Below are 13,254 nucleotides of genomic sequence, written 5' to 3'. Positions count from 1 at the left end.
AGACCTCTGTCGGTAAATGTATAGTACTCCGTTATCTACCAGCCTTCTAAACTGAAAATAAGCCATCCCTTCCTTTTATAAGTTTTCTGACTCTTCCTGTCCCCTCTCTCATATTTATTTTTAACTTTTATTTTTATCTTCATTTATTTGAAGTCTCCATTGTAGCTAAGAAAGAAAATAAGAAAAATTAGCTTGTTTGGTAATAGTGGAATAAAACAGGAGTGCTGCATTTAAAAAAACTTTGAAGTGGACATCATGAACTATCATACACACATCTTGTTTGATCTCCTTTTATTATTGTTCTTCTTTGTATTTGTTCTTAAATGCTATTTAATTCTGGGTTCTTAAGAGCTGTTTAATTCTGGGTTCTTATATTGCTCAGAAGCACAACAATGTAATGCTCTTTGTTTCAGTAGTTCCACATTTTAATGTGTTTTCAAGTGTGAATATATGTTTACTGAGGAATTAGTGGATGTTTGTAAAGTGCTTTGAAGATGGAAAGCTGCTGAAACTCCTTTTGCTTTTAGTTTCTTTAATCTTTAGGTAATGGTATAAAGAAAAAGGGAAAAAAATGTTCTTTATGCATGGGGAGAATTAGATCATAGAATATCAGTGTTGGAAGAGACCTCAGTAGGTCATCTAGTCCAACCCCCTGCTCACAGCAGGACCAATCCCCAGGCAGATTTTTGGCCTAGATCCCTAAATGGCCCCCTCAAGGATTGAACTCACAACCTTGGGTTTAGCAGGCCAATGCTCAAACCACTGAGCTACATTCTGTAAGTTTAAAAACTTACATTGAATCCCTCACAGTCTTTTTCCCAAGTTGGTGTAAGTTTCTATGTTTATAATTATTATAAGTAATCACAGTGTAATATATATTCCATTTATAGGATTTTTTTTTTAACATGAGGACTAACAATGAAAATTGGATAGCTGTCTGTTGTCTTCTGTATGTCACCATTTTGATGTCACTTGAGCTATATTGTAGTGTTGTTTAATATTTGTCCTTCTGCTTTGCTTTTTTACAGTGTGTAAAAACCCACTACAGGAGCATATTTTCCTGTACAAAAGTTCCCCAGTTCTTCCACAGCCATCCTAGTGGCCCTGTTAGATTCCTTACTGAGGAGATAGTCCACAAGTGTAAATAAATACATTGTGTAATCATTGGCCATCTGCAGATTTTCTGATCTCTGTGATATCGTTACTACAGTGGTGAAAGAGCCATACAACAAGAGAAACTTTGAAAGGGCTTAATCTGTACACAATAAATGGAAATCTCAGCAGTGGTGAAGTGTTTTGGAAATGCAGGAGCTCTTGGTCAGCCTTTTGAAACAAATAGGGAGTTGGTTTTGCTGAGGAGAGAAAATAGGAAAAACATTTGCCAAAATGCAATAAACTGAATTTTCTACACATTCAGCTTGATCAAAACCTCTTCTCTCTTTCAACTCTCTCATCTGTACATTTGTTGTACAGCACCCCATGGGATGGTTTTATTATTAGTCATAGACACTGAGCTCAAAAAAGTAAAATTCATATGCAGGTAAGATAAGAAAACATTATTCATATACCTAGATTGTAAGAGCTGTGGGTAGGGGCCATTTTTGAGATGTGTGTATATGATGTGCAGCACAATGGGTCTTCTCTCCCTGATTAGGGCCTTTAGGTGCTACTTTACTAATTTTCAAAAGGAAAATGGCTTCAGCCATCGAAAGAAAGTGGCCTGGGACTTTCCAGCTCCTTGCTCTTCCATACCCAACTTGCGCTGCTTGTGGTCATAGCCAGAGATATAAGCAGACAGGCACATAGGGCTTCAACTATCCTTTATTGAAATAATAATACTCTGATGAGGTCACTAGAAGATTATAAGGTCTCTTCTGAATTTAATATCTATGGAAATTCTGTAAATAACTCTTTCTATACAAAGAGTATACTCTATAATAACCCAACCTGAATTTTGGATTTTTTCCTCCAAATGAACACAGCTCCAGAAACAGAAGCAGCTAGAAGCTAGTCCAATGTGTTTATTTTCTAGTGAGAGCAAGAACTACTTGCATCTTCAGCTCATGTGCCTGCAAAGGCGAGGGAGTGGGAGAGAGAGATTATTTTTTTTTATCCCTTGTAAGCAGGAGAAAGGTCCAGGGGTTAGGACACGTGTTTAGGAAGTGGGAGACATGGGTTCGGTTCACAGCTCTGTCATAGACTTTCTGTGTGACCTTGGGCAACTCACTTAACCTTTCTGTGCCTCAGTTCCTCATCTGTAAAATGGAGATAATAATGCTTCACCTACAGAGGTGTTGGGAATACATATTTGAAAGATTATAAAGCACTTTGAGATCTACCAGTGAAAACCACTGCAGTATAATTAGTTATCAGAATTCCCTTTATCCAAACATCCTAGGTATCTGAATCCACAGTGCGTCCCCCATGTACCCCTATGCTAATTAATCACTTGGTAATAATATCTCAGTTAGCCTATTAGGACCTGTGCACTGTATTTGGCAGCAAGCTTCCCAGCCTTGGTCCACAGACTTGTGCTAGCAAGGCTCACGTTAGCACTCTAAAAATAGTTGTGTACACAGTACTTTGACATTGCAGCTTGGGCTGGAGAACAGGCTCTCAAGCCTACCCCTTCCCAGGCCTCAGAGCCTGAGCTTCAGCCTGAGCTGCAATGTTTAAATAGCAGTTTTTAGAGTGCAAGCACAAGCTGTGCTCGAGTCTGTGGATCCAGGCTGGGAGGCTCATTCCCAGATGAAGTGTACACATGCCCTTAGGGCAGGGGTGGGCAAACTTTTTGGCCTGAGGGCCATGTCTGGGTATGGAAATGATATGGTGGACTATGAATGCTCATGAAATTGGGGTTTGGGTGTGGGAGGAGGTGCGGGCTCCAGGGTGGGGCCAGAAATGAGTTCAGGGTGCAAGAGGGGACTCTGGGCTGGGGGTGTGGGGTTGGGCTGGGGATGAGGGGTTTGGAGTGTAGGAGGGTGCTCTGGGCTGGGACCGAGGGGTTCAGAGGGCTTGAGGGAGATCAGGGCTGGGGTAGGAGGTTGGGGCGCTGGGGATGCCTTATGGGTGCAGGCTCCGGGCGGTGCTTACCTCAAGTGGCTCCCGGAAGCAGCGGCATGTTGCTCCTATGGGGCCAAGCGGCTCTGCTGCACGCTGTCCCGTCTGCAGGTGCTGCCCCTGCACATCCCATTGGCTGTGGTTTCCGGCCAATGGGAGCTGCGGGGGCGGCATGCGGGGCAGAGCCCCCGGGCTGCCTCTGCGTGTAAGAGCCGGAGAGGGGACATGTCACTTGTTCTGGGAGCCATGCAGACTGGCCCCCGACCCTGCTCCCTGGCGGGAGCTCCGGAGAGGGGCAAGCCCCAGACCCTGCTCTGCAGCGGGAGTTCGAGGGCCAGATTAAAATGGCTGGCGGCCGGATGCGGCCTGCGGGCTGTAGTTTGCCCACCCCTGCCTTAGCGTCTATTAGCACTAATTTATGGGTTTGTATTTGTATAGGGTCTTGAGCAGTTACCTGCAGTTACATAATGCTCTTACAGCAGCTTTCTAGGTCTACATCAGTGAAACTGCAGTGCAAAATAGAACGTCTGTTTATCTGAACACATGGTTATCAGAGAGTTTTGGATGTCCCCCAGGACAATCAGATAAACGGAAGCCTACTGTATATAAGAAATAGGCATTATTATATTTATTAAGGTAACAGGAAAATGCAGAGGAATAAAAGATGGCTGAAGGGTGCATGCCTTCTGTCTATTATGTATACTTTCAAGTTAGAAAAATAAGTGGGGGTGGGGGAGTGAAAGAGAAAAAAATACTTGTCTCCTTCTTTGGGGTGATGTGTTGAACAGCTCACAAACACATAATAGGAAAACAAGTCCCCGTTCGGATGAGATTACAGTCTAAGTAAACAAAACAGTGAGAGATAAAGGAAGGGATCTGAGCAAGGTAAGTTTGGCATGTGTTTTGATGGGTGTGTGGTTTTGTATAATTTTTTTTAATGAAATTTTCTAGTACATTTTTTTCTCCTTGTGATAGCACGACAATCTTCACCACCTATCTGGAGTGGCTCACAACTGTGAGTGCTTACCTCAGGGCAGACTGTCAGAAAACAGAAATAGTTAGACATGCAATAGCATATAGTAGACAGTGTTACAAAGGAAACATTTAGCTTGCTGTGCTATAAAAACCTCTTGTCTTCTTATGTTCTAGAAAATTGTTGCAATTTCAGGATGATAAAGTAAATGTTATGATAAGATAAATCTTCCCCTTTAAAAGTTGAATATATAGTAATTGGACATCAGTGAGGTATATGATGTCTACAGAGGCTTACTTCTGATAGTTATCTAAGTAACTTGGAACAAAGGACAGAATTATGAAGTAGGTCCTAATATAAAGAACACAAGTTTCAAATACGTAAAGGAATGAATATTTTCTTCCTAGCATGTGAAATTGCACACAGATAAACAATGAGGAACATTGTTTCATTCTGTCATTGACAGTTTAGTGGATTTTATAAAGTATACAGTATATGTATATAAGTGCACGTCAGTTTTTTAATCAAAATGATCTCTCCTGCTTCTGTCATCCAAAATAATGTCCTTTCCTAGTTGTTTATAGTTAGACTATAGGTGGCTGTATGAATGCACATTGACTTCCAGCCTCTGGTGGTCCACTTTTTTTCTTATGGTAGGAATGTGAAATTGAATTTAATGGTCCGTTTAGTGGGAGGATACAAATGTTAATCTAATCTCTGACAAGATAAGATAAACTTCCAGGTTTAAAGATGTAGGAAAGATGCTAGAAATATTTTCAAAAAGTTCTTGTTTTATATTACATACTATAATACATACTATTCAGTGGTGATGTCTGGGGGTTAAATCCAGTAAATGTAAGACTCCAGAGTGAAAGTCGGCTGAGCAGCAGTATCACGAGCTCTGTCCTCAAGTGTTTACTTCTCTGTCTGAGTGATTTGCTACTTTCAAATGCTTCTTGATGAATCAGTCTTGAGGAGTGCTAGCAGCTTTTATTTTGATCAAACAAATCAGTAATTGTGTTTTTCACTGCAAGTGGGACTCCTATAGAAGGCAATGATTTGGCAATTGCATATACTGAGTTATTTGGTATCTCATGTAATCCAGAAATGCTGTTGTTACTTGACAGTGTTCTAAAAAAGTATGTCAGATTTAACCTTAAGGGTACTTTTAGAAGTCTTTATAATTATGGTCCAAAAATCTACACTTATGCTATATTCAAAATGTTGTCAGCATTCTAGTGTTGGAGGGAGAAGTCATTTTATTTTTTCAGCAGTGGAGTTGTGTTTTTGAGCTACTGTTGACTGCCTTCCTGTTCCACCCATGTGACTTGCAAGGTCCTGGCTTCATTAATCAGATATGGGGGATGGTTCATATGGATGCTAGTAAATTCTGCTTTAGGTGATGAGTGACAACATTTGATGCGTCTGTATGTATTATATAATATAGACACACAAAGAAATTCATAATAACAAAGAAGGGGGGGCTGTATAATGGGTAGGTGGCATGCAAACTGCTGAGCAGATAAACATTGTATGAATGTATTGGAGTGTTCTTTAATAATTTACTAATCTCAGTGGAATAATCCAAGCATATCTGGTAGGGTGAAGGAGCTCCAATTAAACATTTTGAATTTTTTTTTTTAAAAAATGAGAAGTTGTAGTAGCTCTTTTAGGAACAAATGCAGATACTGGCTTTTTTTGAGTGATGGCCCTATTTTATTCCACTGAGAGTTTATGCACATGCACAATGTGCCCAGAGCCGGAGCTTTTGAAAATAGTACTGTTTGGCAGTCCACGCATGTGCCGCCTTGTGGTTTTGCCTGAGGTGATAAAGAACGCGGCGGGCCGCTGGCATCTCCAGTTCCTTTTTACTGCCACATGGTCCGAGTTGGAGCTTCTACTCTCCTATCATCCTTGTGACCCAATTTCCAAAATTTTACAAAAATATCCTTAGTACTGTCCATACACCAGTGCCCATCCTTCCTACCCCATTTGGGGGGCCACATCAAACTCTTTCTGCCAGCATGGAAAGCCATAACAATGGGCAAGTGGGTCCTACTTATTATCTAGGGTGGCTATGTCATAGAGTTTAAGCGATGCCCCCATTTCGCCCTCTTCCTCAGTCCACGTGCATGTAACACCTAGGCAATGACCTCCTCCACCTAGAAGTTGACTCTCTACTGCGGAGGGAAACTATGGAACTAATCCCAGTCCCCTTTCAGAGAACAGGGGTCTACTTGAGCTACTTCCTAGTGTCCCCGCCCCCCTCCAAAAAATGGAGAATGGAAACTGATTTTGCATCTTGGATGCCTCATCTGTTTGATTTCCAAACCAAGATTCTGCATGGTCACACTTGCAACAATCATTCTCTCCCTAGAAAAAGGCATGTGATTTACGGCTCTCAATATGCAGGATGTCTACTTTCATATCGATATACACCTGATACGCAAAAGGTTTCTGAGGTTCAAGGTGGGACCTCAACATTTTCAGTACAGGGTTCTACAGTTTGGACCTACCACTGCCACACGAGTATTCACAAAAGTTTTCTCAATGACAGCTTATCTCAGACATCAGAGGATCCTCATTTTCCCCTATCCTGATGACTGGCTGATAGCATCACAGTCCAAAGAAGAGGCACAGGAATTGACGTCCGAACTGCTTCTACTCTTCTTCTCTCTGGGGGCCAATGTCAACATCGAATAATCAAATTTACACTGTAACACAATCCCTGGAGTTCATAGGAGTTTGCATAGATGAGATTTCCGCACAAACTTAACTACCATGGGAAAGATTCCAGACAATAAGGGAACTAATTACTTCGGTGACTTCCAATCCTTCCTATGGCCAAAATATGCCCCGCTTTCTTGGGACATATGACGACCTGCACATAGGTCATGCCCTTCGCTCACCTACATCTGCACCGCGTACAAAGGGTTTACTCCTCCATGCATCAACCTATTCACACTTTGGTCTGCATGCCACCAGAATTCTCTCCTTATTACAATGGTGGATGAACCCACTATGAGTCTGCTTGGGAATGACCTTGCTCCCGTCCTCAACCACCATGATTATCATAATAGATGCATCCCTCATGGGCTGGGGTGCCCACATAGGTGACCGCATGACACAAGGCACCTGAACAACATAGGAGGTCCAGATGCACATAAACATATTGGAACTCCGGGCAGTACGCAAAGTTTGCCAGGCATTTTTGCCAGCCATCCAGGACTGACATGTACTTGTCGTATCAAACAACACTACTACAGTCTTCTATATAAACAAGCAAGGGGGAACGAAATCCCAAGCTCTGTGTACGGAAGCTATATGCCTGTGGGAATGGTGCATTGCGCACCACATTCTTTTGACAGGTTTCAGAGTAGCAGCCGTGTTAGTCTGTATCCGCAAAAAGAAGAACAGGAGTACTTGTGGCACCTTAGAGACTAACAAATTTAGTAGAGCATAAGCTTTCGTGGACTACAGCCCACTTCTTCGGATGCATATAGAATGGAACATATATTGAGGAGATATATATACACACATACAGAGAGCATAAACAGGTGGGAGTTGTCTTACCAACTCTGAGAGGCCAATTAATTAAGAGAAAAAAAACTTTTGAAGTGATAATCAAGATAGCCCAGTACAGACAATTTGATAAGAAGTGTGAGTATACTTACAAGGGGAGATAGAATCAATGTTTGTAATGGCTCAGCCATTCCCAGTCCTTATTCAAACCGGAGTTGATTGTGTCTAGTTTGCATATCAATTCTAGCTCAGCAGTCTCTCGTTGGAGTCTGTTTTTGAAGTTTTTCTGTTGTAATATAGCCACCCGCAGGTCTGTCACTGAATGACCAGACAGGTTAAAGTGTTCTCCCACTGGTTTTTGAGTATTTTGATTCTTGATGTCAGATTTGTGTCCATTAATTCTTTTGCGTAGAGACTGTCCGGTTTGGCCAATGTACATGGCAGAGGGGCATTGCTGGCACATGATGGCATATATCACATTGGTAGATGTGCAGGTGAACGAGCCCCTGATGGTATGGCTGATGTGATTAGGTCCTATGATGATGTCACTTGAATAGATATGTGGACAGAGTTGGCATCGGGGTTTGTTACAAGGATAGGTTCCTGGGTTAGTGGTTTTGTTCAATGATGTGTGGTTGCTGGTGAGTATTAGTATAATACTCCTAGTATAAGTAATCCATAAGATCAGATGAGAGAAAGCAACAACCATCCTGATCTCCCTCTTCTGGCCTTGTCAATTCTATCTCCTGTTTCTCCTCTGCATTTCAAAGCACCCTTCACTCACGCTTTGGACATTCCCGGAGCTACTGACTCAACACAATAGCATATTCAGACTCCCCAACCTGCACATTGTTCAACTGGTGGCTTGGTTTTCGGATGGACATCGCCACTAGCTCAGGAGTGCTCTCTGGCTGTGCAAGATGTCCTTTCAGGTAGCAGGAAAGATTCCACAAGATGCTTATATTGAGCCAAATGGACACGTTTTGCTTCCTGGGCTACATGACAGGGCCTTGTCTCCAAAGTGGCATCCCACTACTCTTGGAGTATTTACTCTTTCTGAAGGACTCAGGGCTGGCCCTCAATTCCATCAAGTTGCAGTCAGCTGCCATTAGTGCTTTTCACCCATCGGTGGATGGTCAAACAATTTTTGACCACCCCCTACTTGTATGATCCTGGAAGGGCCTTTTTTGAAAATACCCTCCCATTCAGCCTATGGAACCATAACCTAGTCCTCACCTCATTGACGACCACCACCTTTGAACCTATGGTCTCCTGCTTGCTACCTCTCTTTTTTATGAATGTCACTTTCCTCATCACCATTACGTTGTCTAGGAGGATTGGCAAACTGGGAGCCATGGTGGCGAACTCTCTTTTCATGACTTTCCATAAAGACAAGGTCTCTCTCTGCCTTCACCCCAAGTTCCTACTCAAGGTGATTTCCAATTCCACCTCAATCAAGCCATACATTTACCTACCTCCGAACAGTACTGCTTTCAAAAGCTCCGGCTCCTGATGCATGGCGAATGCGCAGAACCCCTCGGTGGAATACAGATAGGGGCCACACATCTCAAAGAATCTCCAGTTACAGATAAGCAACTTTGTTTTTAAAATAATTGTGTGTGTTGTCAGTTTGGTATTCCATATATGCAGGAGCGAGTTACATCAATTTCCAAAGTAAATGGAGCAGATATATTTCTTCCAATATTCTACCTATTACAATAGCCAATATTGCATACTTCAGATGAGAGAGTCAGAGTCCTATATTTCACTTAATTGTCAAGTTATTTACCATTGGGGTGGTATTTCTTTTTGTTCCCCGAAGAACATCTTATTCAGAAGTAATTATAGTATTTATAGTCCTTGTAATTGTATCTTAGCTAATGTAACCACATGAACTATTTTTATTCCTATAAATGAATAATCCTTTTGTGAATCTCACTAAATTTATTTACTTCAGTGATATATCTTGGATCAGTTTTTTTCACAGTCACTCCTTATCACCCTGATTTATTAGAGCACTGAAATAAGTGCTTAACATTTACCATGTTCTTTAGTGCTTTCATGAATAGAAATGCTTTCCTGGATCAGGCCCATAAGAATAAGGGGAAAATGGCTAATTCCTATTCCTCGATATTGTGTAGTATTGTTAGCACTATTAAAACCACTGTTGCAGTTCACCCCAGAAGTGGCTGAATTGCTCTGAGGATGAAATTAAATATTTTATATAGATTGTAATTTTTAGACGCTCAAGAAAGGCCCCATATAAATCACTTTTTATGCAAGATACTGTGTAATTTTCTTTTTACTGTTTTAAATTATATTAGTCTTATGGCTTTCAAAGCCTTGTTATTTTTGTGTTCTTGGAAAGGGCATATAGGAACGTCCTGTTATGTTAGATATTATGTTGATGAGAGCATAGTGTAAACACCTATATAGCTACTGTTTATTGGTATATGTCTATTATTTCTTCTCATGTATGTCCTTTTCAAACTAAGTAGTCTTTTAAATCTCTCATTTGATGAAAACAGTTCTTTTCCTGAAAACTTTTATACATTTGCCCCTTTTCTGGAGCTTTCTTGTTTCTGCTAAGTTTGCAGCTGAGTATGGTCAAGCCTCTGCTGTAATTTATTTGGAAGTAGGGAAGGTGGGGCTGTATAAGGCTATGTCTACACTTAAAATGCGACAGCGCTTCAATGGAGACACTCACTACAATGTCAGTAGGGATTTCCCCATCACTGTAGGTAATCCACCTCCCTGAAAGGCAGAGGTAGCTAGGTCAGTGGAAGAATTCTTCCATCAACCAACCTAATGCTGTCTGCAACAAGGGTTAAGTCAACATAGCTGTATCTCTCAAAACTGTGGATTTTTCAAATCCTTGAGAGATGTAGCTATGCTGATAAAACTTTTTCTGTGTAGACTAGCCCTATTACTTTGCGCACAGTAATGTCTTCCATTCAAGGATCTCAAAGCACTTTATACACGTTAACTCGCAAACTCAATGAGGTAGATAGTATTTTCATTTTAATGATGGGCAAACTGAAATACAAAGAAGTTATGACTTCTCCAAGTTTATATGGTGAGGCTAGGTCTACACTATGACTTTCTGCTGGCATAGCTATTGCAGCTAGGTGAAATTTTTCAAACAAGTAGACTATTCTCTGAAGATGCAGTTTTGTTTGACTCAAAATTAATCTTCTCTGTCTGATTCAGAGAAGGGATTTGAATCCACACCTCCTTCTTCCATCTAGCTGAGTGTCTTAATCATCAGGCTATAGAGTTGTTCTCACTGTCTGTCTTTGGCCGAGTGAATATTTAATTATTTATACAAAGTGGAATAGCGTCAACAGAATAGCTCTGATCCTTCAATGAGCTCTGCACAGACAAGCCCCTTTTGTACATTGTACCAAGTACATTGTCAGAACTAAATTAATAATTATACTAGTAAATTCTTATTTTTGATGTAAGTGTTAGAATCATAGAGTTTAAGGCCAGAAGGGACCACAAGATCATGTAGTTTATTTTTATGGCTAATGTACAGAAAATAGTTATCAAGAATGTAATTTTTCTGTTACTAAACATCCTGACACTGCTAGTTGGTGCAGTAAAATAAATACCCTTTCCAGCAAGCGTTCCTGTTCAGTTAAACAACTTTTTCTTTTTATATGGTACGCTGAAGATCAGCTAATGTATGCATAGCTTGGAGCTGCGTTAGTGTCAATTTGTATTTCCCACTAGAGTCTTTCCTTCCTGAAATTAGGTGTGGGTTGGTGTTGAACTTGGGGGCGAAGAGGTGGTAAGTTACACATCTGGTATGATTATGTTTTCATAAATCTACATCAGAGGGTTAGTAGGGAAGTATATCAGCTGCCACTCGTTTCATATTCTAGCTTCATCTCTCTGTTTTAGGATACAGTGCACAGGTTGCTACTGAATGACTAGCTAATTCTTATGTTGTGAAGGACTTTGCTTTTGAAAAAACTTACCTTATCTAAGCGATATTGATATTAAAGGGCCTTGCCTGTTTGAGATTCATTACTCAAGCTTAATGCTTGATAAAAGTCATAAAGCAAACAGTTTTATAATGTTCAGGATTTTTTTATCTTGCTATTTCCATTAACTTCCCAAAATACTGAGATGTTTGTCCGATAACCTTGCCATGTTTTCATTTGCAACTTGTTAATCAAAAGCTGTTTTTAAAATTTTACAGAGTTTATCAAAACACAATAGAAGTAACATTGGAACAGAAGGTGGACCACCCCCTTTTGTGCCTTTTGGGCAGGTATAGTAACTATTTTTTTACTTTTGACCTTGGTATAGATGTAATCAGGATTAATATTTTGTAAAATAATTTTAAAACCATAATGACTAGAAGTGGGGGAGGTCCAGGTTGGATATTAGGACACATTATTTCACTAGGAGGGTGGTGAAGCACTGGAATGCATTACCTGGGGAGGTGGTGGAGTATCCTTCCTTGGAGGTTTTTAAGGCCCGGCTTGACAAAGCCCTGGCTGGGATGATTTAGTTGGTAATTGGTCCTGCTTTGAGCAGGGGGTTGGACTAGATGACCTCTTGAGGTCCCTTCCAACCCTGATATTCTATGATTCTATGATTCTGTTGTTAGAATGGATAAAGTGAATATTTCCCTATGTAATAGGAAGTGTGAAATCTTCATTTTAATACATTCTTTTTGATGTTTCAATAGAACATACTTTTTTACATTTTTTCAAAATATTAGTTAAATATTCATCACTATGCCAAATTGATACTTTAGATAATTGGGAACATTGCTGACTCCAACACCTCATAGATTTCAAGTCATAATCAAAATTGTCTCTTTACAATTAAAAAAATAAAATCCCAAAACACCCTGAAAATAACTTAAAATGCAGTCTAATGGCTAATGAAAGTGTGTGTGTGGGAAAGAGAGATTACTTTTCAGTATATGTGACCTTGGTAGATTGAAGTCAGGGGTGTCAGGCTCTGATCCTTTATAAGTAATTGAAACATTTTGCCATGGACATCATGGCAAATATCCAGGCTAACATTCAATACATTGTCCAAGATAATACTGGCTGTGGACAATGAGGGAATTGTGTATTATTTTTATGACTATCATATGCCCTGCAGTTATCTCGGATATTAATCTGCCTAACTGCCAGGAGTTAAATCAAAAGAGACCGTTAAGGGAGAAACCAATAGGAAATGAAACAATGACACACATGAGTGTCCTGGAGGAAACTAAGGAAAAGCTTTTTATTGGGGAATACCCCAACTGACTCATCCAGGCTAGGATGGTTTACTCTTAGGCTGAGGCTAAGATCAAAGGGAATCCTAAATTTAAGAAAAAATGCTGTCCTTGGGAAAGAGGAGTGTGAGAGTGGGTTGTGAGCACATGGAAGCTGACATCCAGATTGGCAGAGATTCGGGGAGTATGCTGTGAGTGGGATAGGTTCACTGATGGGAGTAAGCTGTACCTCCCAGAGCTACTAATAGGCTAAATTTTTAGAAGGAAGAGCACGTTTAGAGCTTTCATTTTATTAACAAATTTAGAAAAATGCTTTATACCTTTGAGGAATGAACATATAATGCTTTGTTTTGAAAGACACTGCTTTGTGTCACTGCTAATATACGCTTTCACTGGCTCCCAAATGGAAATTCTTACAGGAGCCAAAATTGGGTTGTTAACATAGTTGTGAGCC

General features: G+C 40.5%; 1 protein-coding gene across 4 annotated transcripts in view; it reads left to right on the top strand.

Moving 5' to 3' along the window:
• Positions 1-13,254, top strand: part of TDRD3 (tudor domain containing 3) — a 278,767-nt gene that overhangs the window by 164,196 nt on the left and 101,317 nt on the right. For all 4 annotated transcript variants that reach the window (XM_005296948.4, XM_042861717.2, XM_065581151.1 and 1 more), the window contains one exon: positions 11,763-11,834. In XM_005296948.4, the coding sequence (XP_005297005.2) occupies positions 11,763-11,834 (72 nt within the window). The remainder of the gene's footprint in view (positions 1-11,762; positions 11,835-13,254) is intronic.

This window comes from Chrysemys picta, chromosome 1 (genome assembly GCF_011386835.1).
Source record: "Chrysemys picta bellii isolate R12L10 chromosome 1, ASM1138683v2, whole genome shotgun sequence".
NCBI lineage: Eukaryota > Metazoa > Chordata > Testudines > Emydidae > Chrysemys > Chrysemys picta.
The sequence above is the reverse complement of the archived record's forward strand: the minus strand, read 5'-3'. Positions and strand labels throughout refer to the sequence as shown.